General features: G+C 48.6%; 2 protein-coding genes and 1 long non-coding RNA gene across 7 annotated transcripts in view; 1 reads left to right on the top strand and 2 right to left on the bottom strand.

Annotated features, from left to right (window-relative positions):
- SPIDR (scaffold protein involved in DNA repair) overlaps positions 1–19748 on the top strand; it is a 778935-nt gene extending 759187 nt beyond the window's left edge. For 4 of the 5 annotated variants that reach the window (XM_064267703.1, XM_064267702.1, XM_064267704.1 and 1 more), the window contains 5 exons: positions 3173–3383; positions 4038–4190; positions 13175–13268; positions 14320–14437; positions 14861–19522. In XM_064267703.1, the coding sequence (XP_064123773.1) occupies positions 3173–3383; positions 4038–4190; positions 13175–13268; positions 14320–14437; positions 14861–14944 (660 nt within the window). In that variant the 3' untranslated portion in view covers positions 14945–19522. Of the gene's footprint in view, positions 1–3172; positions 3384–4037; positions 4191–13174; positions 13269–14319; positions 14438–14860; positions 19523–19583 lie in introns of those variants that run through there. The other variant, XM_064267706.1, reaches the window with a different exon arrangement.
- On the bottom strand, positions 3337–10276 carry LOC135227607 (uncharacterized). The gene is made up of 3 exons (XR_010317759.1): positions 9025–10276; positions 8575–8704; positions 3337–7698 (listed from the first exon to the last, which is right to left on the bottom strand). It is a non-coding gene; the product is annotated as an uncharacterized LOC135227607 (long non-coding RNA).
- On the bottom strand, positions 19327–22382 carry CEBPD (CCAAT enhancer binding protein delta). The gene has a single exon (XM_064267707.1). It carries the CDS (start codon positions 22327–22329, stop codon positions 21532–21534), a length of 798 nt encoding a protein of 265 aa, XP_064123777.1. The 5' UTR covers positions 22330–22382; the 3' UTR covers positions 19327–21531.
- Between the last annotated feature and the right edge of the window lie 2874 nt (positions 22383–25256).

Raw genomic sequence — 25256 nt, 5'->3', positions numbered from 1 at the left:
GGCCCCACAGTCCCCAGGTAGGCCCTATGCTGCAAAGGAGGCCCCACGGTCCCCAGATAGGCCCTGCACAGTAAAGGGGCCCCGCGGTCCCCAGATAGGCCCTGCAATGTAAAGGGGCCCTATGGTCCCCAGATGGCCCTGCACTGCAAAGGAGGCCCCACGGTCCCCAAGTAAACCCTGCACTGCAAAGGGGCCCCCACAGTCCCCAGATAGGCCCTGCACTACAAAGGGGGCCCATGGTCCCCAGATAGGCCCTGCACTGCAGAGGGGGCCCTGCGGTCCCCAGATAGGTCCTGCACAGTTCTAGGGTTCTGCAGCCAAGATGAGCTTCTCCTTTGCCTCCTTGCTACTCAATAGATCAGCTAGGAGTAGGTGAGAAAAAAAAAGATGGTCTTGGCAAGCTGAACACATGACCTACATTCTGCCAGAAACCTTTGCTGGCCCTTAACTTCTTGAGGAGCGTCCTGAGGTACATATAACATCCTGGTTTTAAAATCCTTTTATTTTTTAATCTCCCCTACTAATGGGCCACATCTATGGTGATGCAGAAAGAATTAGTACCTCACAGAAGCCTCCTGGGTGTGTGTGCCTAAGACAGGTGTTGGGGTCAGTATGGCCCTGCTGACAGCCAGCATCACACACCAGTGCTCTTTGAAGGGAACACCTACTGGGGGTCTTGGAAGAAGGCAGGAAGCTGGAGCCTGGAAAGATGGGCTGCACAGGCCAGTCAGATGCCCCAGTCCATCTCTGGAATACAGAGGGACAGGAGAGTCACCCAGGACTATATTTTAACCATGCTATACCAAAAAAAAAAAAAAATTTTTTTTTTTTTATACCTGGTTATCAAGATTGTACACTAACCCCACCCTCCCACCCCCATTTTTCTCTTTGTGGCTGAAGAATTTTAAAGCAAGTCCTGGATTTCACATCATTTCATCTCATCACGCTTAATACAGCTCTCTAAAGAATGTGCACACTTCATATAGAGTCACGATTCAGGCGACAGCCTCAGAGCCGTTTTCTGCTGAAGTTGTCCAGAGCGGACTTCTGTTGTTCATACATTGTCAACAATTTCTCTGCATTTCTCCGATCATCCATGGGTGGTCAAACAGTTATAGAATGATGGAAGGAATATGCTTCTTAACCTCCAATGAAGTGGCTGCTGAGTTGCATGTATATAAACATTGCTAACCCTGGCTAATCACACATTTACTGTATCAGCCTATCCTTCATGTAGAGGGAGGATGGCAGATGGTGTCGATAAAGGGCCCAGAGTGAGCATTCCAGGCTTTGTGAGCTGCCTGATTTCTGTCACAGCTCCTCAACTCTATGTCACAGTCCAAAAGCTGCCATGTCACTCATCCACAAAAGGGTGGGGCTGTGTTCCAGAAGACTTACTTATGGACACTGAGGGTTTATTAGTATTATTTTATTCTGCAATAAAAATTGCTTTGTTGTGGTAAAAATATGTATAGCAAAACCTTTGCCATTTCGACATGTTTTACATGTACAATTCAGTGACCTTGTTTACTTTCATCATGTTGTACAATTATCACCACTACTCATTTCCAGATTTTTCCATTACCCTTAAAAGAAACTCAGTACCCCCTAAGGAATGATTCCCCCTTCTCTCTTCCCACCTGCCACTGGTAACAGTTAATAAACTTGGGTCTCTATACATTTGCCCATTCTAGATATTTCATGTAAGTGGGATCATACGATATGTGGCCTTTTGTGACTGACTTATTTCACTCAGCATATTTTCAAGTTTCATCCATGTAGTAGCATGTATCAGGACTTCATTCCTCATTATGGCTGAATAATATTCCATGTATGAATATACCACATTTTGTTTATTCATTCATCTGTTGATAGACATTCAGATTATCTTCACCTTTTGGCTACTGTGAATACTGCTGTGATTAACACTGGTGTACATGTGTCTGTTTGTGTCACTGCTTCCAAGTCTCTTGGGTATATATCCAGGAATGGGAAATAATATATTTGTCTCATACACTCACACATATATTTGTATCTATTTCTGTGTTCCTGTCTATCTACCTAACTATCTAAAATCTTTATTTCACTCTGATACCTCCAATTCTAGGCTGTTACCACAGAGTTTACTCTAGGTTTTTCCATTTTCATATTTGTAACTCCCTTCTCCGACAGTGCAAAACCTAGTTCCCACTTTCCTCAATATGTCTTCTCACTTGCTCAAACTTCCTGTATGTACTCAGCCTCAAACCATGCAAGCTGCCCCCTCAGCCCTACCGGACCCTGTGAGTGCTTCCTTTGCCCCAACCCCACAGCTCCTGACCATGTAGGTCACCTTCTCTGCCCAGCCCTTCTAGCCAGCCACATGGAATCCTCAGCCTGACCATGCATCCATGCCAGCCACACCAACTGAAACCTCAGCCTTGGCCACCCAGCAAGCTAGCCAAACCCTCAGGCCCTGCCCCTACTGACCCTGTGGGTCTTGCCAGGCAAATTCTTGGCCCCATTTGCTTCTACTGAATCCTAAGCCCTGCCCAAGAGGAAGAGTAGAATATCATTTTCACAAAAAGACATTATAATTATACCTTTTGCAAATTAAACAAAAAGAAAAAGAAAGGAAACCATAATAAAATAAAAGAAAAATGAATAAACAAAGTGTTACAATAAATATATGACATCTGCTTTATACCATGGCACTGTACAAAATCTGGAGGTGAGTATGATATATTCCTAACACTCAGGAAAAGCACACCCAGCAGGAGAGAAGAATGCCTGTGCACTATTATAAAGCAATGTGGTAATGACCATTCTAGGTATATAAGCATGAGATGAGGAGGAAGACAGCAATTAATTCCACTTAGGTAGGCCAGAAGTCTTCAAAACAAGAGGTTACATTTGAACTAGACATACAGAGTGGTGCCAGGGCAGGGTGGGATTGGATGTCCCATAAGGGTTGTAGGACTGAGCCCATGGTGCCCTGTGGTACCTCTGTGTTCATCAGTGTAGGCTGATGACTGGACATGCGAGCTTATTTTGTGTTTTAGAAGCACTGTATTTGTTTAAATGCTTCTAAAATTGTAGTGTTAATAATAATGATCTAAGATTTTTGCATTAATTTTTTTGTCGTAAGGAAAGCTATTAAGTTAATGGTCTTTACCATGTTTTAAAATTGCAGGTCAGAAGTTTCCTTTCTGTGGAGCAAAAGGAGATCTTGCTGATGGTGACTGATGTCACCCTGCAGGGGAATAATGAGAGTCACTCTAGCCTCCCCAAAACAGTGCCCGTCTATGTGACCTCCTCGTGTGAGCTGGGCCCAGAAGTCCTGGAAGCGCTCACTGTGGCTGCCCCTCACAGCATCCTCTTCAGAGACGCTCTGCGAGACCAGGGTATGCTTTTTTTCTTCTTGACAGTTCTGGTCCAATGGCAGTGATAGATGCCCATAAAATGACTTGTTGATCCTGCATGCCACTGTCTTAACTCTAGAGTTGCTGGCACCTCCACGAAGCCGGTCGTGGCCACAGCCTTTTGGGCAGACGAGGGCTGCAGAAGCAGCCTTGGCTTCCATTGGCCCCTGTCATGGCTGGGAGTTAGAACCAGTCACCTTAGCAGGACGAGCACCCTCTGTGGAGTTGACACCCACTGTGAGGGATGCCCCCTTTCACTCAAGAACTGTCTGATTGGGGGCCACGCTTGAAAGGTGCAGAAGCCCCTGAAGTTATTGCCTAAAAGATCAATCTTTAAAACAAACACAAAGCTACAATATATAAGTGCATAAGCTTAGGTCAGCCAGTCCATTCTTTAAGGAATCAAAGTAAAAGCCTTTCTGAATTGTATTTTTTCTTATTGAGCTATGCTTCACATACCGTAAAACCCACCCTGGGCTGTGCTAACAGAACCTGGCTTTGGAGGGAGCAGGCCTGCCCCATGCCAGCACACTTCTTCCATATGGCACATCGGAAGCTGGCAAAGGTGATGGCTGTTCCTCAGGAGAAGCTGCTTTTCTTCAGCTCTATAGTAATCTTAACTGTCTGTGTTGGCAGGTCGTATGGTTTGTGTTGAACGAAGTGTCCTCTTGCTTCAAAAGCCCCTTTTGTGTGTGGCCTCTGGTGCTTGTGCCTCTGACCTGACCGGCCCAGTGAGGCTGGATGAACTGGGTTCCAGAACTCAAGCAAACTCCATTTGCAGTGTCCGAGGTGGGTAGTCATCTTGTTGGAGATGGCATTTATATTTCATTAAATACCTTATTCATTTAAATGCATTTACTCATTTATTCATCAAAAATTTTTGAGTACCTACTCCATCTCAGACATTGGATACAGTAAGGAACAAATCAGAAGTGGTCCCTTGTCTCTTGAAGCTTACAGTTTGTCACACCCACCAGCTGTCATGGAATTGACTCCAGTTCATGGCGGCCACATGTGTGTCAGAATAGAACTGTTCTCCATAAGGTTTTCTTTCTTTCTCCCTTTTAATAATATTTTATTGTGTTTTCAGTGAAGTTTCACACACAGTTTAGGTTTCCATTCAACAATTTCTACACAAGTTGTTCAGTGACATTGGTTACAGTCTTCACAAGGCGTGAATATTCTCATTATTTCTATTCTGGTTGTTCCATTTCCATTAATGTAGTTTCCCTGTCCCTTTATTTCCTCATCTTTGTTTTAAAGTAATTGTTGAACATTTGGTCTCATATATGTGATTTTTTAAAGGAGCACGGTATTCACGGGTGATATTCTTTATTTTGTGGGCCAATCTGTTATTTAGCTAAAAGGTGATCTCGGGCTAGTTTCAGTTCAAGGTTTTAAGAGTACCTCAGGGCAGTAGTCTCGAGAAGTCCTCTAGTCTCAACTGATCCATTAAGTCTTTTTTTTTTTTTTTTTTCTTCTTTTAAGGAACTGGAGGTTCTGTCCCACATTTTTCTCCCATTCTATCAGGATCTATCTATTGTAGCTCTGATCAGAATAGTCGGTAGTGGTAGCTGGGTCCCATCTAGTTCTTCTGGCCTCAGGGTAGATGAGGCCATGGTCTGTTTAGACATTTAGGCCTATAGGCCAGTTCCTTCTTTGAATCTTTGGTTTCCTTCTTTCTCTTTTGCTCCAGACGAGTAGAGACTGACAGTTGTATCTTGAATGGCCACTCATTAGCTTTTAAAACCCCAGACACTACTCATCAACTTTATGAACTGTAATTATGCCAATTGATTGAGTTGTTCCATGAGACTATGGTCCTAAGCCTTCAAACCCAGAAAATCAATCCCAAAAGGTATTTGATTATGTCTAATCCATTGGGTTTTCAATGCCTGGTTTTTCAGAAGTAGATCTCCAGGCCTTTCCTCTAAGGTATCTACAGGTGGACTCAAACCTCCAACCTTTTGGTTAGCAGCCGAGCGTGTTACCACCCAGGGACTCCCACAGTCTATATAGAAAGACATTAAGCAAATAAGTATATAAACAAGCATAAAACCGCAGCATGCCAAGTGCTCTATGAGCCAATAATCAGGAACCTCACCTTGTAGGGGAGGTCCTGGAAGACTCCCTAAACACAGTGGGGGCAGGAGGAATGAATTGTGGGAAGAGACCAGAAAAGAGAGGGCAAACGAGACACAGTGGAGAGATGAGCTGGAGCAGGCCAGACCTTGGCAAGGAGCAGCAGGCAGCTCAGGCTGCTGGCCCCACCCTGCAAGGAGATGACACTGTGGGGACTCTGTGCCTGAGGAGCAGAGTGCAGTCCACAGTGGCAGGGTAGCCAGCTGGTAGGCCTTGTGGCAGTCCAAAGGGAGTGATGGGAGTGCAGACTAGGGGAGGTGGCCGAGATGTATATCAGTGAATGAGTTATGGAGGAGGTGAAATTGGCAGGTCCTAGTGAAGGTGGAAACCCTGGTGGCATAGTGGTTAAGTGCCACAGCTGCTAACCAAAGGGTTGGCAGTTTGAATCCGCCAGGCGCTCCTTGGAAACTCTGTGGGGCAGTTCTACTCTGTCCTATAGGGTCACTGCGAGTCGGAATTGACTCGACAGCACTGGGTTTGGTTTTTGGTTTTTAGTGAAGGTCAGAGACAGAGGTCAAGGTGAAGTTTGTAGGAGAAGGCAGTAAATGCAGAGACAGTGAGGTGGGTAGGACCGCTGCTCACTGAAGTAGGAAATGGTGGGAGAGCCGGGGGAGGGGCAATCTCAGTTCTTTCTGGGAGAGCTTGGGTGTTCTGATACATATGAGAAGGAGATGGTTGGCTATATGAGTCAGAAGCTGAAAATCACATTAATACCTTTTCTCTTGATAAAATTTTTCACTGGTAAAAGTAATATGTGTCCACTGGAACCAGTGAAAGGTGAATAAGGAAAGGTAAGCTCTCTCACACCCTCTTTCCATCTCGCCTCTCCTGGGGCATCACTCTGCTCCTTCCATGTACACAGGAGCACACAGCACATCACCTCCAAACAAGTGTCGTCCTCACAAAAATGTGATCGTTCACCATACATTATTCTGTCACTTGCTTTTCTCATTTAATACTCTAGGGGCAGATAGGAACCTAACTCAGTAGTTAATTAAATAGCCCACGAGTAGACTATTCCTCCACTAAGGGACAAACAGGGCTGTAAAGTTTCCCTACCGATGGAAAGTGCACTGACCACAGTACAGGCAACACCTCCCTCGTCCTCCCGCCCTCTGGCTCCCAGCACCTGACCACAAGCATTCCAGTCATTGGGTAGGAAGAGCTCTCCCTAGAGGCTGCTGCTGTTTGTGCTCAGTCAGTACCTGCCAGGACCTACAGTGTGCACTTAAACACCATCCCCTCTACCCTTGCCATCACAAGGAATGTTCTTGCTGCTGTGTGAGGTAGCTGTTGGTACATGGAGGGAGCTTTGTTCCAGGGGGGTCAGGTGCACCCACACACGTCAGTGCATGGGTATGGTGACAATCACAGTCAGCGTGAATGAGGCTTAGTTCCCAGTGGTCCTTAAGCCCCTCTTCACTCAAACTGGAGCCTTCGTGTAGGGTAAGGACTAAGTATTTTTTTTTTAAGTAATTTTTATTGTGCTTTAAGTGAAAGTTTACAAATCAAGTCAGTCTGTCACATGTAAGCTTATACACACCTTACTACATACTCCCATTTACTCTCCCCCTAATGAGTCAGCCCGCTCCCTTCTTCCAGTCTCTCCTTTCGTGACCCTTTTGCCAGTTTCTAACCCTCTCTACCCTCCCATCTCCCCTCCAGACAGGAGATGCCAATACAGTCTCAAGTGTCCACCTGATACAAGTAGCTCACTCTTCATCAGCATCTCTCTCCAGCCCATTGTCCAGTCCCTTCCATGTCTAATGAGTAGTCTTCGGGAATGGTTCCTGTCCTGGGCCAACAGAAGGTTTGGGGACCATGACCGCTGGGATTCTTCTAGTCTCAGTCAGACCATTAAGTCTGGTCTTTTTATGAGAATTTGGGGTCTTCATCCCACTGTTCTCCTGCTCCCTCAAGAGTTCTCTGTTGTGTTCCCTGTCAGGGCAGTCATCAGTTGTGGCCAGGCACCATCTAGTCCTTCTGGTTTCAGGATGATGTAAGGCTCTAGTTCATGTGGCCCTTTCTGTCTCGGGCTCATAGTTATCGTGTGACCTTGGTGTTCTTCATTCTCCTTTGATCCAAATGGGTTGAGACCAATTGATGCATCTTAGATGGCCGCTTGTTAGCATTTAAGACCCCAGACGCCACACTTCTATGTGGGATACAGAATGTTATCATAATAGAGTTTATTATGCCAATTGACTTAGGAGTCCCCTTAAGCCATAGTCCCCAAACCCCTGCCCTTGCTCCGCTGACCTTCGAAGCGTTCAGTTTATCCCGGAAACTTCTTTGCTTTTGGTCCAAGGACTAAGTATTTTTAAGTAAACAATAGGCAATTCAATGTGTCGCAAAGCTCTGTTCCAGATAGTACTAGGAAAAGTTAGATGGCCCAGAGACCATGACTTCAAACTCATAAGCACCTTAGGAGTGGAAGGAGACACACACAGAATCCCTTACATAATACTGTGTACCAGAGACACTTAATGTTTGTAGATTTTCCTGGATATACCACTTCCCTAAAGAGAAAGAGTCCCTGAGTGGTCCAAATGGTTAACAGTTAAAGTTCTTGACTGCTAACTGAAAGACTGGTTGTTCCAGTTCATCCAGAGGCACCTTGGAAGAAAGGCCTGGTGATGACTTCCCAAAAAATCAGCCATTGAAAACCCTATGGAACACAGTTCTACTCTGACACACATGGGGTTCCCATGAGTCATAGTCAACTCTACAGCCTTCCTGCTGTATACCCTCCATGGTCCACACTGTAGTCCCCCTTCACCCTAACATGGCCCCTTGTGCCGTGTTCCCTCCATGCTATGCCCCCGTGCCTACCCCCACCCCACACCCCCCATGTTCCCTCTGCACTGTGGTCCCCCATGCCATACCCCACTGCACCGTGTCCCCCATGCCATGGTCCCCATGCTGTAATCCCCCACACTGTGCCCCCCCATGTCCTGCATCCCCCTGCATCATCCCCCACCTGCACCATGCCCCCCTCCCATGCCGTGCATCCCCCTGGGTCGTCCCCTACCTCACAGTGACCTGGTGGACTGCACCGGCCAGCACAGCAGCCTGATCCTGGCTGTCCGGACCGGTGCTTTCGTTCCAGTGCTTCATCAGTGTGGTTCCACACCACCAACGTGGCAGTCATTGCTTTTATCCTGCAATGAAAAGCGTATTCAAGCTATAAAAGCCCCTCCCTGGTGGTCTGTTCTTCCTAACTTAAAGCGAAGAATCCGGGAAATTGCATGTTTTATCCATGGCTAAAATGCCTTGTGATACTATCAGTGGAGGGGAGAACAGTATTTCTAACAATGAGTGAGCAGGGACTGGCTGGGCTGCCACCCCCTCTTACTGAGATGTTTTCTGTATTCTCATCTTATAAATGGTAGATGCCATTCGTGATGAAGTCATTTCTCTTAGGCACTTTTTCTTTTCTCATCCTGTTTGATAAAATGTTATTATAAATCGTTGTATTTACCTTTGGATTTTTTTTAAAGGGAAAAGTTGGAGCCCTTGGCAGATCCTTCCTGTAAGATGGCTCTGTGAAAGCGTGAAGGGTAGCGAGCTAGACCTTGCGATAGGTGATGAGTCCACAGATACAGAGCTGAGCACAGGCCATGGCATTTTGTTCATGTGCAGTTCTAAGGGACTTGTTAAAAACCAAAAAATTACGAGTCAGTTAATATCTTAGCAACACCAGATGGCTTCAGGTGCCCTGAGCAGAGAGGCAGCCCCACAGGTCCTAAGATTTATGAACAGGGTGGTGAGCGTGTCCTTAGTGTCCAGCCCAGCATGGCAAGCCAGCACCAGCACCAAGAGCAGCAGTGGGGTCCCTTCCCTGGGCAGCCACGGTCTGCCGGGTCCGGATGGTGGAAGTTCCTGGGGGCTGGCTAGAGTGGTCTCCGGTGCTGATACCTGGGCAGTGTTTCTGTGTGTGCTTCCCTTAGGTCCACACACATACTTCGTTTTTAAACCCTGAAAACCCCGGCCAGCAGGTGTTCCTTCCTCTGAGCAGTCCTGGGACCAGAGCGCTGTTTTTGGATGTGGCCTAGTGGCAGGAGCTGGGAGTGGAACCTGGAGACAGTAGAGACCCTCCCAATCTCAGGGGTGTGGCCCAGCTCTGAGCTTCAGTGAGCTCACCGTATGATGGGAATAAGACAGACCTTGTACAAAAAAAAAAAAAAAAATTTTTTTTTTTTTGTAAGGCTGGCGTGGGGAATGAATGAGATCATGAGAGTGTAAGCCTTTGAAAACTGTTAATAATTATACACAGGTAGGACTTTAGCCATAATAACAAATGCTAATAATATCGCACATAAGCTTGCCTTAAGAAGAACGGTACTTGGACTTCACCTGTGGAGAATGATTAACTCTGCTTTCTCTTTGATATTAATCTAGATTTTCTTTTACAAGTTGCACAAAGTGAAGCACACCCTAAGTGGACACGAGACACCCGGCTGTACACAGTTTGAGGCCCCAAACGTCGTGTGGGGAGGGGGGTGGAGGTGGCAGCAGGCCGAGGTGCGGGCCTGAGAGCGGGTCTTCGCGACAGAGGCAGGAGTTCAGCGTGGCCGCTACCACCGTTAGATTTCAGGGAGGAAATCACCGCGGAGCACGGGAAGACCTCGCCCGTTACGTCAGGTTTCCCCTCGGGTCCTGGGGTGCGCCCAGCCCACTCTGAAGCTGCCCTGCAGCCTGGGAGCGGTCACGGAGCAGCCAGCCCGGGCAGATCGGTGGCGGTGGGCCTGCGCCTTGGCGCCTCGCCGGCCACGCTGCAGTCCCCGCGGCTTCGCAGTCCGGCAGCAGCGCCCCTTGTCCCCCTCCCCCCGCCGCGCGGGAGCCAGCTCAGAGACCTGCGGCCGGCAGGCCGGCCGGCCCGCGGACAGCAGCCAGGTCTCCGGGCCGGCTCGAGGCCCTGCCTCCCTCGGTAGGCTCGTCCTGGCCTGGCGGCCCGGGCCGGGACTGCGCCGGCTTCCGGGAGTGCGCAGCGACGCCTTTCGGGCTTGCTCTCCGGAGAGGTGGTTTTGCAGCACGGTCTTCCCCGCCATTGCTCACCGCTTCTTCCAGAGCCGGGCGCCCGCCGCGGCTGGGAATGAGTGCCTGGGCTGGGACCGGCCGAGCACGGGCCTCTTACACAGAAGGAAAAATTCTGAGCCCCAACTTCTTTCAGTCAGGAGACAGGGGGGAGGCGGTCCTAAGAAAGAGTTAAAAGGTTACTGAAGAAAAATTTCAGCTTGTTTAAGGGGCCAGGCCAACCCGGCCTGGGAGTGAAGCCGGCCAAGTGGCACAGAGCTGGGGCGGGAGGGGCTCCTGCTGCTGGTATGGCCCTTGGAAAGAACCCTCTGAAAAAGATTACTTCACTAAGCACCTTTCCCAAACCGAATCATAACATAATTTCTGTACAGAAGATGAGCAACGTAAAGGCTTTTAATGCAAAGCGAAGCCAATCGATGAAGTGTGTGTCACAACAAACTCAAACCTTAATGAAAATTAAATTTTTCCTACCAATACTCGTTTAAGTGGATGTTCTAGGTACTAATAGTTTAATATATGCTTCCCAGCCATCCTCTGGAATTCATTTAAAGTTGCTAGAAGGGAAGTGATGTGTAGACCCCAAATGAGATACGTTTCTCATCTCTCTCCTCCACTTGCTCCCTAATTGGAAGGAAATTGCTTGATGCCATAAATTGTAAATTCCATTAACACCCATATATATCCTAGGGGGAAAAACACTTTGATTTGGTAGAAGTCTATTTTTTATTAATTCATTTAACTAACTTTTAACAAGCACTACTGTGAGCCAGGCTCTCTGCTGGGCAGGAGCAACTGGAGGGATCCCTGGCATAGGTCATGGTCAGGGTCCCTGTGTGTGGACCCAGCCACTGCTTCTCCAGTTGAGTATACTTATGTGTCTGCCTGTGGTGAAGTAATAGATACTCCTTTCCAGCTGCATTGTAACCCATTATTGACTTTACTTTTCATCCCTTTGACCCACTTTTGGATTAGATTTGCAAGGATAATGTCATTAGTTGTGGTAGCTTTTTCAAAATCACCATCTATTGTTTTCATTTTTTAAAAGTCATTCAAGTATGCAGTACATGAATGCATTTTAATAAACCCAGCCTACTTAGTTCTTATAATTCTGTTTTATGCTCCCCAGATAAATTTTCTCCTAATGCTTGTTCTAGTGGGAATGAAATTCATTACTGCAAAAATGGAAAGGATAACTCAGGGCATGTCTTACTTTTTCTTCAAACTTCTCGTTTCACCACTTTCAACAAAGGCTGGTCTGAGATTCGCTAGTGCATCTAAATGGTATCCGTAATGCCTCATATCCAATAACACCAGGCCACCTCAATCCCCTGCTTTAAATTCTTCACTGGTGTCTCTTCCTTTCCAAGATTAAGGCTAAAATCCCCAACCAGCCCTAAATGATCTCAGTTCTGCCTTTCCGTGGTGCCATGGGCCACACTGGCTGCTGCGCACTGCAGCCTCCCTTCCCTCCTGGCCTGCAGAGCATCTCAGGCCCCTTCCTGCTCGATGCCTCCCCTGGCCCCTTGAGCTGGACCTTTGTCCTCTCTGCTGTACTCTCAGGGGTCTTTTTCACACTGCAGCGTCTGTGACAGCAGGGACTATCTGTCCCTGCACCTCTCATACAGCCCCCACTAGGTAGCATCCTATACACCATAAAGGAATGTGCAAGTGTTAGAGCAAAAAAGAAATCTTTATATCCTTAATTGCAATAAGGAAACCAAGAAAATTATTTGTAACAAATAAGACAGACAAAAGGTTATGTAAGAGTCCAACTAAATTGATGAACAGAAAAAGGCCACCAGCCAAGAAATCACATAAGAAGACATGTTATTAACAAACAAATAAGAATATTGATCTTTCCTTCTTAAAGAAGTGCTAAAATAGCAATTGTACCTATTAAGGAGACAGATATTTAAGCTGATGTTAACACACAACATAGTGAAACTAGTACACTATGAATTAATGGTGACAATGTAAATCAGAAAGCCCTTTAAGGAAACACTTTCTAAAAGGGTTTTTCCACATCTCTAATATTCATACTTTTTGACATATTCCTCTTCCAGGAATCTACCGTAAGGAAAGGGTTTCGGTACAGAAAAAGACTTCTTGTGCAAAAATATGCACTACCTCACTACTAACGTAATTGGGAAAACTAAATGTCCAATGACGAGGAACGTCTAAGTGAGCTACACTGTATCAGCTCAGTGGAATATCTACGAGATACACAAAACAATTCTTACAGCAACCTAAAAAGTAGAGTGAGACATTGCATGTATGGTTTGATTGTAACTATTTAACTATGTATACACCTGACAAAGACTGGAAAAGATGAAGCAAAAATGAAAATACTTGGTTAAATAGTGACATTATAGTAAGTGTGAAAATTTTCTTTTTAATTATTTTTATAATTTTGTTTGTACAATAAATGGAAATTATAAAAAGCTAAGGAACATTTATGTAAACTCACAAGCGAGAAAAAATCAAAGGCCCATCACTGCGTACCTCCTGGGGAGCAGAAACTCACTGGGAGTCCTGCAGAGGGAGAGGGCCAGCTCCCAACTCTGAGAGTCCATGGCTTTCTTCACTTGGCCTAGGCACTGTGGCTGGTGTGGACGAGAGCACAGCTTTTTCATGGCCTGCTTGTGACCGATGTGGCAATGGGAGATTGGAACAGAGCCCAGAGCACAGGTAAGAGGGGCTGGGCCAGGTGGAGCACTTCAGCCAGAAGCCCCCAGAGCATGGGAAGCAATCACAATGCCTGCGGCTGCCTCTGCAGCCCAGGGTCGGGCCCACTCGGGCTGGCTTCCCGCAGGTGCCCAGGGAGACAGAGGAATGCTTGGAGCTGCCCTGGCAGAAGGAGAAACCATGCCTGCCCAGGTGAATGGCAGGGACAAGGCCAGGGCAGTGTGCATCCTTTCTGCATAACAGCGGTTCCTGCTATGTCTTGCAGCTCCTCCTATCTTAAAAAAGAAAGGAACACTTTGAGCTGTTTTTGCTGTTTTTTGTTCTTTATTATCAGTCAAGAGAATAAAGAAAAACTCAGAGCAAAAGCAGGTGAGTGAGGAGCTTGGTACTGTGCAGTTAGTCACTTTGTGAGTGGTGAAGACTCTTCCACAGGGATCAGTAAAGAGGAGTAGACATTCCCTCCTGCCCTGCCTTGAACACAATGCACCAGCCCCCGGGGGTTCCTGGTCTGTGGCTGTGTATCCGGGCACTGCATTCCCTTCTGAGTCAGTTCTCTTGGCCACCAGTGTGACTTTGTCATGTGACAGACAAGAAACACTATGTTCATTACTTTTCTGATTGTTCAGAAGCAAAGAACAAATGTCTCCTCCTGTTTGGTGGCCCTGTGCATGAAGTCATTACTAGACTATACTTAAGACAGAAAAGCAGCATGTATCACAGGTTTACTTGGTAGCAATTCATGATTGTGGAGACTGGTGATTACAAATAAGCTTTCTTTTCAGGCAGGGTGAGGAGCCTGACCAGGACCTGCCTTGTCTCATGGGCTTTGCCTGTCCTTCTGCCTTTGAGAACTTCACCTGCCAGGAGGCTGCCAGTCCCGAGCTAATGTTTGTCCTATGGAACCTGCTACGTGCAGGGCTTATTCTGGCCTCCTCATGAACGTTATTCCTGAGAACAAAACCCTTTTTCTATCTCAGCACACCCTGGTGTTTAGAAGAAGTCTGTCCACTATGAGGACTCTTCATACTAGTGTCCTGTCTGGTTCTTACTGCAGAGAAGAAGCCTTTTACTGCGGCCAATGCTCCCATGTCGTCACATCTCCTGCTCTCAGAAGGCACCTGCAGGTCTTCCTGGACTGTCCATCCAGATCTGGGTGCTCCGTGAAGGTCAAGGTAGGGATCAGTCATCTGGCCATGTGCTTGCTCCTCCACACCCACCATGTGAACAGTGAGAGGGTCATGCTAGGGGTCAGTGCACTGGCCATGTGCTTGCTCTTCATGCTCGCCACGTGGACAGTGAGAGGGTCATGCTAGGGGTCAGTGCAATGACTACTGCTCGCTCTCGCACACCCACCACATGCAGATCTTGTGGACTGGTGGGCAGAGGTCTTGCCTGAAGCTCTCATTTGAACTCTAAGGTGAGTCCTTGGAACAGGGGAGGAAGCTGCCCTCTGCGTGCATAAGCCTGGCCCGTGGTCTGGAAAAGAGAAGACAGGTGGTTCCAGACTTAACCTCCTGGTTTTTGGAACATGACTACTTTTTGCATGAGACTCCTTCACTGGTGGAAGGTCACAGCCAGGTTCACTCTTGTTGCAGCTCCTGCAGAGCAGTATTTCCTCCCTTCTGCGGTTGGCCACCTGTGAGGATGGGGTAAGTGCAGGCCCACCCCCTCCGGCCTAGTTGTCCAGCACTTCCAGTGCCCTTGCCCCCCTCAGGTGTGCCATTGCTCAGCCCAGGCTGCTGACCCTGTGCGGAAAGCAGCCTTTCACACTGTCTAACTTCATGGTGGGCAGCGTGAATCAAGATTAGCCCAAGGCTGATCTCTATGAGGTGGGGGTTAGATGCACCTACACTCTCCAACCTTTACCAGTTCCGACATCAGCCATCCCTCCCATGGCACTGTCCACTTCTGGGTTCAATAATCCATTTCAATGGCCACACAGAATTTACAGACTATACTTAACGGTTAAGTGCTTTATTAAGGAACGGGGTACAACTTGGGATCAGGATCAACAGGCTACAACTCAGGATCAGGATCAGGAAACATGTAGACAAAGTCTCCCTTCTTCAGTGCAGGACAGGTCTCTCAACCCCTCTCGAACACGCAGGCCTCCTCTCAGCCCCCTGAGGATAGGCTCCCCTTGGCCCTGCCATCTGTCATCACTGACTCTACTGCAGGGCCCCTTCCAGGCCTGTTACTGTCTTCAGTGTTACAGCCCTTGACTCATGTCACAGCTCTTTTAGGAGGTTCCTAGTCTCCTATCTCTCTGCTTCTCTCTCTTTTTTTCCTGCTTCTTTATGTCTGAAAAACCTCGGTGGAGCTGGCTGCTTATATCTACATAACTCTATCAATTTCAAGGCATGGCCCCTCCCAGCAGGGCCACAAACTGACCAATCCCCTCTTGGTAGGCCACAGACACTTCATTTGCATAGTAGGCTATAGTCACCTCATTTGCATAATTCATAGTCACTTCATTTGCATAGTATATTGACCAATCCCTGCAAGGCGCATACCAGTCACAGAGTAGACAGCAGCCCAGGGCCAGACAGAAAGTATCAAACCAAGTTGTTTATAGCTTACCCAGGAAATGTAACAAACACCGTGGTGTAAAAAACTAGGGCAAAGGTTTATCCCCTAGGGGATAAATCTCTCAAGCTGCTTTTCCAAGAAACCAAGGCAAAAGGCCACAAAAATTGTTTCAGTACACCAAGTGCGAAGTGAATGGGAACACAGATAAATCCACAGACGGAATCTTTGAGAATCACTAATCTGAGCAGCTGTTCTCACGCTGATTTCACAGGGCATCACCTACAGAGCTTTGACTGGTGTCCCAGCCTTCTCTGTGTGAGCCCTGCCCGTCCCCACAAGCCGCTCCGCACCGTGCCCCAGTGCCCAATGCCTTCCAGCTAAGGCCTTTGTCTCAGAGACTGCCCTGCACGCGGAACAGGTTTTAGGCCAGGCTATAGGTTTTTTTTTTTTTTTTAATAGGACAGGGCCTCGCAGTGTGTGGTCTATAAACACACATACCCTTCCCGTGTGAAAATTTAAGTGTCAAAAAAGTCCATGTGCTGAGAACTATGTTCACTGCATTTTCACCTCATTTAATCTCCCCATCACCCCACTTTACTGCTGAGGACACAAAGGGCGCAGGGCTCATAGCTGTAACCTGTGTTGGATGAGGCCCGTAAGGGAACTCTCACTGCCACCCCCAGAGAAGTTACCACCTGGCAGAGCTGGCAGCCCGCCCAGATGGGGGTGTGATGAGCCTTTTACTCTGTTTTTCTGCATGCGTTTAAGTTGATGTGTCTAAAGGTGATGAGGCAGCAGTACTTGCTGATTGGTTTCTGGTGTCTTTTTACTTGGTCCTTGGGGGAGGGAGGAAGGAAAGAAGGAGGCCCTGCCAGTAAGGGAGGAAACTGCCCAAGCTGAGGGGTCAAGGTTTAAACAGGTGCCTAAGATGACAGGTCTAGGTTGTCAGGGACCAGGCCTTTGTAAAGACTCCTGCTTCAGGCAAGGCATGACAAAATGAACCAGATCCTGCCACCTAAACAAAATGAACCAAACACACCTGGCTTACAGTTTACAAGCTGTCTTCATGATCTTTATTTAGGATTTGAGAAGTTGAAGCTCTAGAGGGTGATGCCTTCCCTGTGGCTTCATGGAGGTCCAGAGCTGGGCCTCCAGGAGCTGGGCTTGATCTTCCCACTTGGCCCCAAAGGCCCCAGGAGGACAGCCTTGGGGGACTGCCGCCCCACAACTCACCTGCCGAGGGCCCCACACCCACCCAACCTCTTTAGGGCTGGGACCCAGAGACTAGGAGGAGGCCCTGGCAGAAACCTTCTCTCATTCGCTGGGTTTCCTTCTGGCTGAGGCTGGCTTGTTCTCCCCACAGAGTTCATTTCTCAACTAGGATGCTTCACTAGGTAAAACCCTGTTTATAAAGAGCTCAAAAGCACGCATGTGTGTGCGTGTGTGAGCATGTGTGTCCAGTCGTGGACACTCCAGTGTGTCAGGGCTGATGCCCGTGGAGCCCCGAGGTTCACACCTTAGGAAGTCCCAGTCCTTGCCCCGGCTTGACTCGTAGCAGATAATCACAGCTGAGTTTTCCTGTGTATTTTAACCTGTCCATGTTAATGTAAAGAAAAAAGATTTCACCCAAATAAAGAATATTCATTACTTAAGGTCCACTCATAGGTGATGCAGTTATTATGGAAGACTGCGAAACCTGACATTTTAACAAGAAATGATTATTTGCTGACTTTTAAAAGTCAGAATTCCGTATTTTTACCCTAAATGAGCATAGGAAAGCCTGGGCCATTTTACACACACAAACACACAAGGCTGATGAACCTAGCTAGCTCTTCTTCTTGGGTTTTCCCAGCTCCAAATGGTCATCCTCCCCTAGTCTGCTCCAGTTGCCACTCTTCCTCTAGACCAGCATACTTGAAGCTCTGTCCTGTCCAGTGCTGTTTCTTCAATGTCTGGCCCTCTGGGCTCTTAATGAGCTCTTATGAATGAGTGAGTGAATTCCTGTTCACATCATGCAGGAAGCTAGGCCCCAGGGAAGGACTTTACCACACTCTAGAGTCAGATGCCTTTAGTTCCATCTCTAACCAATCTTGACCAGTAATTCTCACTCTTCCCCACCACTCCATTAAACCACTGCCAACCTTGCTCTGCCTCTTTTTTTTTTTTTTAAACTAAGAAAGCTGGAACTTTAGCACCATGACTCCTCACAGATGGGAAAAGCAAAGTCCCATGGTGAGTGGGCCTCAGGCCAGGCCCAGACTGCAGACTGACCTGATATTCGTTGTTCTAGAAGAACCACATGAGCCTCGTGGCTGGCACATGCGTTCTCACACACTTCCGTGTTCTCACACACATCCGTGTTCTCACACACTGGCAGTCTGCACAGGGCCTGGCTAGGACAGCCCTCTCTGCTGCACTCAACACAGCTGTGGGGCTCAGGGCTGGGCTCGCTCACCCACACATTCAGCTGCCTGTGTTGCTGTCAGCTGTGACCTTTGGGCTTTCTGGCCTGGACCCCCACACAGACCTTCCTCACAGCACAGTATCTGGGCCCTGAAAACCGGCCAGGCAAAGCTGGAACACTTCTCTAACCAGGCTACAGACCACGCCCCCTACCCACCCCTCACTGAGCTGGTTACGGAGGCAACCAGATAGGCCCACCGGCTGGGCTGCCTCCCCAAGCCTCTGTCTCCTTAGCTGTGATGGATGAAGGGCCGAAGGCCTGCTGTAGAGGCATGTCAAGTGCCTTGTACAGAGACAGGTAAGTGGCACCACTGATACTCCTGACAAGTGCCAGCAAGGTCGGTTTCTGGAAGAACACATTGCCTTCAGGGCTTCCATCTCCCAGAATTCAGGGATGTAGTCGGGTGGTGATTTGTCACAAACGCTTTTGAGCCTTTCTTTATTTTCAACCCACTCACAGAGGAAGCCGTTTTCAGTTGAGGGCAGGTCGCACCTTATCAGCCTTGTGGGGGACACATACTTCAGTTCCCAGTGCCCTGTGTTCCCATCAGGAAATGAAATTTGCCCTAGATTAACCAGTAACCATAAGATAAACCCGTTGCCGTCAAGGCAATTCCAACTTATAGTGACCCTACAGGACCGAGTAAAACTGCCCCACAGGGTTTCCAAGGAGCGGCTGGTGGATTCAAACTGCCATCGTTTTGGTTAGCAGCTGAGCTCTTAACCACTGCACCACCAGGGCTCCCAACCATAACTCATCAAGAAAAAGTTTTAGTCTCAATACTACACGTACGTTAAGAGGTCTTTAGCCCACTTTAACTTGAGAAGAAGAAATGGGATCCTATTAAGAAGGAAGTTGGGGGCAAAGTACCAGGAAATCCTTTGTTGCTAGATTGGGGAAGTGTCCCAAAGGAAGTGGGAGACAGCTGTGAGCGCTGCACCCAGCCCCAGCCTCCAGCTAGAGAACAGTCCCTTTTATGTGTCTATTTCCCCAATTCCTTTCCTAGGATAGTAGCTGGAAGATGCTTATCGTTACCTTCACTAACACAGCAGTAAGAGAGATTCTAAATTTTTCCTTATGTAAAAACAGAATTCAGTTATCAGAGTAAAGCATCCCCTCATTTACCATAATGATAGGGCTTGTATTGCGGTTCTTCGTTTTTGTTTTTGTTTTTTCTCCTTACCAATGTTCTCACCATTTGAGCAGTAGAAGGTCATGTCCTGGGGAAAAGCTCTCCTACTCTGGCTCTTTGGTGTTGTGCTGTTGGGAACAGAACGTCCAGAGCTACTGTGTTTGCTTTAACCGGCATGCCTTTATCACTGCAGAGTTATGAAGTGAAGAGTGTCCTTGCAAAGGAGGTGGGGCCGTTAAACTGCTTTGTCCGGTCCGTAGCCAGCCATCCGACGGGCTGCATTGCACTGGAGGAAATCCAGCTCCTGAGCGCAGGGCCAGCCCCTGTCGGGCACCCTTTGCTGCCTGAGAGTCTGTGAACTTTTCGTGTATTTGGTGGTGGTGGTTATTCCTTAACGATGGACAGGGTGAATGTTCTGTATAATCTTGAAATGGAGTTTACTTGAATTTTTCTGGGACAAATATTAGTAAAATGGCTTTGTAAACTATAAATCAAATACTTTTCTACAATCTTATACTTTTATTACCTTCCTGTGGTCATCTACAAACTTAAGAATATGTTAGTGAAACTTGCATAAGTTTAAGGTCTTCATTTTGTCAATAATAGATCAGAAAAATGATTTTGTGTGGTTGTAATTCTAATGTGTTTGAAATTTTACCATGATTCAGCATGTTTTTCTTACACTGTTTGTTTTAAACATTCCTCTAAAAAATACCCTGGAAAGCTTAAGCCTTTGTCCCATATTGTAATATTACCGTTCTATAATAAATGTTCCACCCTTTGCAGTTCAATATTTTTGGGAAAATGTGCTAGGAAACTATGTCAGAGGTGAAATTGTTACTTATAAAGTTTAGATAAGCTAACCAGTGTGATTGCGGCTACACCGAGTAGAGATATAGATAGCTCACTCTACAATGTGCCTGTAATGTAATCAGGCTGTGTAATGTGCAGAGAGAGCAAAGATTACACAGGCTCAAGTAGCCCTTCTAGTGGGTTATATTACCTAACTAAGGACAATCCCTTATTCATATGTAGATAAGGATGTGGTTATCTTTTGCTGTGTTGGCAGAGATTTCAATTGGCATAAAACTATGAATTAGCTTTGGACACTGAAAATTTTCCATGTTTCCTTCCTTATAGCGATATAATCATGACAGTCCCTGGTTAATTAATTACCTAACTTAGCAGCCTAGACCAAGAAAAGGTGTCTGGTACCCAAACTGGGGGGGGGGGGGGGGGGGGCGGGGAGGGCAGATGGCTTTATTTATTTGTTAGTATAAGCCTTGAAACATGATCATTACCGGTAAGATATCCGGTTTTAAGTAGACTTTTCACCAACTACATGACTGTTTTGTATTTGTACTTGCTTTGAAAATCTACGGGTAGTTGTCCGTAAGACCGGAAAGTGAAAGCAAGGTCCCCTGAAAGCCAAAAAAATGCAAACAGCCTTCTCTGATCACTCAGCCTTCCTCTGCCCCTCATTCCTGAAAAGGGCCCCCATGTCCACCCGCGGGGGCCGCCCCTCTCCGGGTCGGGCCTTGGGTTTGACGCACCTCCAACCTGAAAACACTCCCTTATCCTGATTTAGTCACGCCTTACTGACCTCGAGGCAAGTTCAAGGGAAAAATTCGGAAGTAGCCCTTGGCATATTTCAAATGCAAGCCAGACCCCTTCTCTTCTGAGAAGCTAGGTTCCCCCATGGGGGCACATCCCTTGTCCCGTGGCCTCCCTATGTGACCCACTGCACGCTCCAGGATGGGGGATGGACCCTTCCTCAGAGGGGTCCCGGGCCACCGGCGTGCGGGAGTCACTGCGAACACAGGAGGCAGGGCTGCTTTTAAATGCTTTATTCTTAAAAAATATTGTAAAAATTAATATAAAAAGGTGAGCATGCTCAGTCTTTTCCTCTTAGCTACAATATAAAGGGTTTGAGACCTCACTTTTACAAATGTACCTTAGCTGCATCGATAGGAGTAAGATGTAGAAAAAGCCACCATTATAAAAATAATTTACGACAAAATAACCAGTCCTAGCTTCTGGCGCAGTTCCGGGCGGTGAGTGCCGGCGGGCTCTGGACCGCGCCCCGCCCGTCGGGCTGAGGTATGGGTCGTTGGCGAGTCTCTGTGGCCGGCAGGCCGGCGTCACCGGCCGTCAACGGCCCCGGCCGGGAGGAAGGGCGCGCCGGGCAGCTGCTTGAAGAACTGCCGCAGGCCGGCCAGGTCCCGCGTGAGCTGCTCCACGCGCCGCTGCAGCTTCTCGTTCTCGGCCGACAGCTCCACCAACTTCTGCTGCATCTCCTGGTTGCGCCGCTTGGCCTTGTCGCGGCTCTTGCGCACGGCGATGTTGTTGCGCTCCCGCCGTTGCCTGTACTCGGGGCTGCCGCGGTCCGGTCCCCTCTTGCCCGCTCCCTTGTCGCGCACTGGCGCAGGCGGCCCGGGACTGCCGCGCGGCGGCTCGGGAGACGCAGGCGGCGTGGGCTGCGCGGCCGCCGCCAGGCTCACCACAGTCTGCGCGCACGCGGCCACCTGCGCTGGCAACAGCGAGCCGGGCGCGTCGCCGTCACCCCAGTCTGGCTCGCGCTTGAGCGGGCGCGGGATCGGGCCCGGGAGTCGCGCGGGGCCGCCGGGCAGCAGCTCGAGGCCGCCCGCGCTCGCCGCGCCGCCCGCCTTGTGGTTGCTGTTGAAGAGGTCGGCGAAGAGCTCGTCGTGGCACAGCTCCAGCGTGGGCACAGCAGCCATGGAGTCGATGTAGGCGCTGAAGTCGATGGCGCTCTCGTCGTCGTACATGGCCGGCGCGGCGGCGCCCAACTCAGCCAGACCCCCCGGTTCGGCGGCGCGGCCCGGCTTGCCCGAGCGGCCTGCCTCGTAGAAAGCCGCGGGCTCTGTAGGCCAAGGCGCGCCCCGCGCCGGGCCGTCCAGGCTGAACAGCGCGGCGCTCATGGCGGCGTCAGGCCGGGCTCTGCCGTCGGGGCGGCGGTTGTCACCTCTCTTGCCTAGGCTGGCCCCGCGCCCTTTTCTACCCCAAACTACACGCAGGCCCCGCCCCGGCCCCGCGGGGGCGCGCCGGGCCGGGGGAAGGGCAGGCGGGGGGAGGGGCGGACCCCCGGGCCTCCAATAGCCCCGCCCCGCGCTCCCCCACCCTATCCCCGTGTCCCGGACCCACCGTCCCGAGTTTCCCCTGTTTCGTCCCCTCCAGCCCCCACCGAGGTGCCCTCTGCCAGCCCCCTGCCCCTTCCCGGTGCCTGGGCGTGGCCCCGGCGCGCGAGGAAAGGCGGTGCGGGCTCCCTAGGTGTCCGCCCCAGCCGGGAAGGCTCCGCCCTCCGCCCCGTCGCGGGTGGGGGCCACCCCGGGGCTGGGCGGCGGGAGAGGAATCCAAACGTCCCAGGCCGGTTCCCGCCGCCGGGTACGCGGGGAGGGGCGCCTGAGGGGTTGCGGACGCGGAGTCGACCCACTAGAGTTCCCGCCCCGGGCGCTCCGCCACCTCTGCGGGTCTGGGGCTCCGTCGCACACGCTTGCTCGTCTGAACCAGCGCAGACGCGTGTGCCTCGGGAAATTCGGGGCCCGACCTAGCCGACCTCCCCGGGGTCCTGGGTCTAGCGAGATCTGCTCACCGAGAGCAAAAGGGGCGAAGGTGGGGGTCCACGCCGCCGCCCTCAGAGAGCGCAGCCGGCTGCAGCCTTAGGGAGCCCCTGGCGCCGGGCTTCGCGAGTCTTTCAGGTGCGCTAAAGCAGTGCCACCTTGCGGTTGTACGGTGCTGGAGCCGTAATTTTACTTCCAGGCTTTTTTTCCCCTGCTGAATATTCCCAAGAGTCTTGGAGGCGCAGTGGGTAAAACGAAAGGTGGGTGGTTCGAACCCACTAGCTGCTGTGGCAGTCTGCGTCCGTAAAGATTACAGCCTTGGAGACCCTATGGGGCTGCTTTACTCCGTCCTATTGGGTCGCTGAGCCGGAATCAGCTGGGCGGCCAAGGGTTTTTTGTTGTTCTGTTTTTGGTAAATATTCCAAAAAGAAGTGCTCTTGAATGGACAGGGTAATCTAAAGGGTCCACTTGGGTTTTCGGGGGAAAAGGATAACATAATACGTAGTACCCACGCGTGGTAAATTGCTCACTACTCATGTTGTAAACGCATCAAGAGACTGCAGGGATCTGGGTGGACTTTGTTCTCACTTCACCTACAATGTGGGGCAGGCGTTTTTGGTCAGTTTCGTTTATGAAATCATTGCCCTGTACAAACCGGCCTCCAGCTCCCGTCCCTCCTTCGCTTAGGTTTCTCCAGCCCCCAGACGCTCAGGACAGGCACTGCACCCTCCACGAACAGCTGAGCGGGTGGCTGCGGTGATGGTTTAGAATTACTTAGGGAGAGTAATAATGTTGACGTTACACTAGTAATGAATTACCTACTAGAAATAAAATCCAGGAATGCATATGGTGTGGCTCACGCACGCCCGGAGAAAAGGCCTAGAACAAAGTAACAATCACTTTTTGATTTAAAGGTTTTCTTCCTTTCTCCAGAGAGAGAGAGGGGAGAGGTCATAGAACACAACAGAGCATGGATTTATCCTAAGTGGAGGACAGTAAAAGACTTTTTAAAAAATAATAAAACAATTAAAACAGTTTCATTTTTGTGACAGTGGTTGTTCATAGTTGTTTTTTAAATGTCTGCCATTTCCTGCTATTAATTTATTCAAGATACATATAAAATTGTTTTAATGATTTTATTATTAGAATCAGTTTCAGATAATTATTTGCGCTTTCTTGACTTTGTTTTGGTATCCTGAGTAGAACCTTTGATTCCCCCATGTCTACTGGGACAGTTGTGTTGTTCAAACAAAGTCCATGACTGAATCTGAGTTTAGAAATTCAGGAAGCTGAAAATGCATAAGATGTGTTCTAGTATTGTTAAGCTCTATCGGGCTTAAAAAGTAGGTCTGCTTTCTCCCTGCTCATTCATAACATGGAGTGACCATACCTCAGCACTTTTCTTGGGATGCCTAATATGACTCAAGAACAGTCCTGCTCCAAGTTAAAATTTGAAGTAGTGAAAATGTTTTTTGAGAAGTTCTATCTTTTTTTTTTTTTAATCAGAACTTAAAACGAGCCCTGGTGGCACAAACAGTTAAGCATTTGACTGTTAACCAAAAGGTCGGCAGTTTAAACCCACCCACTGGCTCCATGGAAGGAAGACCTGGTGATCTGCTTCTGTAAAGATTATAGCCAAGAAAACCCAGTGGGGCAGTTAGGAGGCCTGGTGGCACAGTGGTTAAAGCACTCAGCTGCTAACGACATTTTGAAGATTTAAACCCACCAGCCACTCCATGAGAGAAAAGACTTGACAGTCTGCTCCTGTAAAGATTACAGCCTAGGAAAACCTTGTTGTGGGCAGTTCTACTCTGCCATATGGGGTCACTAGGATTTGGAATTACTTGATGGCACACAACAATACAACCGAAATTATATGAAATGAACTCTCAGGACATGAGAAGCTTCACTGACTTTAGCGTCGTCTTCAGACTGCTGTGCTCAACTATCAGATTCCATACTTTTGTTTACTTTCTGCCTTAGGGCTAATTTTAAGTTTACCGTGTATCTTCATGTGTTTTGTGACAGTCAACGGAGAAAATATAGGTACAGATTTTTTTTGGAAAACCTTACGCCTAACATATGAGTTTGGAAAAGACAGGACACTGGCCAAAAAGAATAAAAAAAGTGGGCATTGGGGCCATCCGTTACTATGGGTAAAAATTTCCACGTGGACTTCAGACTGTGAAATGTAAGATACTGATTTCCCAGATTATGAAGTGGCCATAGCTGAGAACAGGTATTTGATTCTTACGGTACGATTAATTACCTTTGTGTGCGGCCTTTCT

Source organism: Loxodonta africana, chromosome 14 (genome assembly GCF_030014295.1).
Source record: "Loxodonta africana isolate mLoxAfr1 chromosome 14, mLoxAfr1.hap2, whole genome shotgun sequence".
Classification (NCBI taxonomy): Eukaryota; Metazoa; Chordata; class Mammalia; order Proboscidea; family Elephantidae; genus Loxodonta; species Loxodonta africana.
Note: the sequence above shows the minus strand (reverse complement) of the source record. Positions and strands in the feature narration are given on the sequence as shown.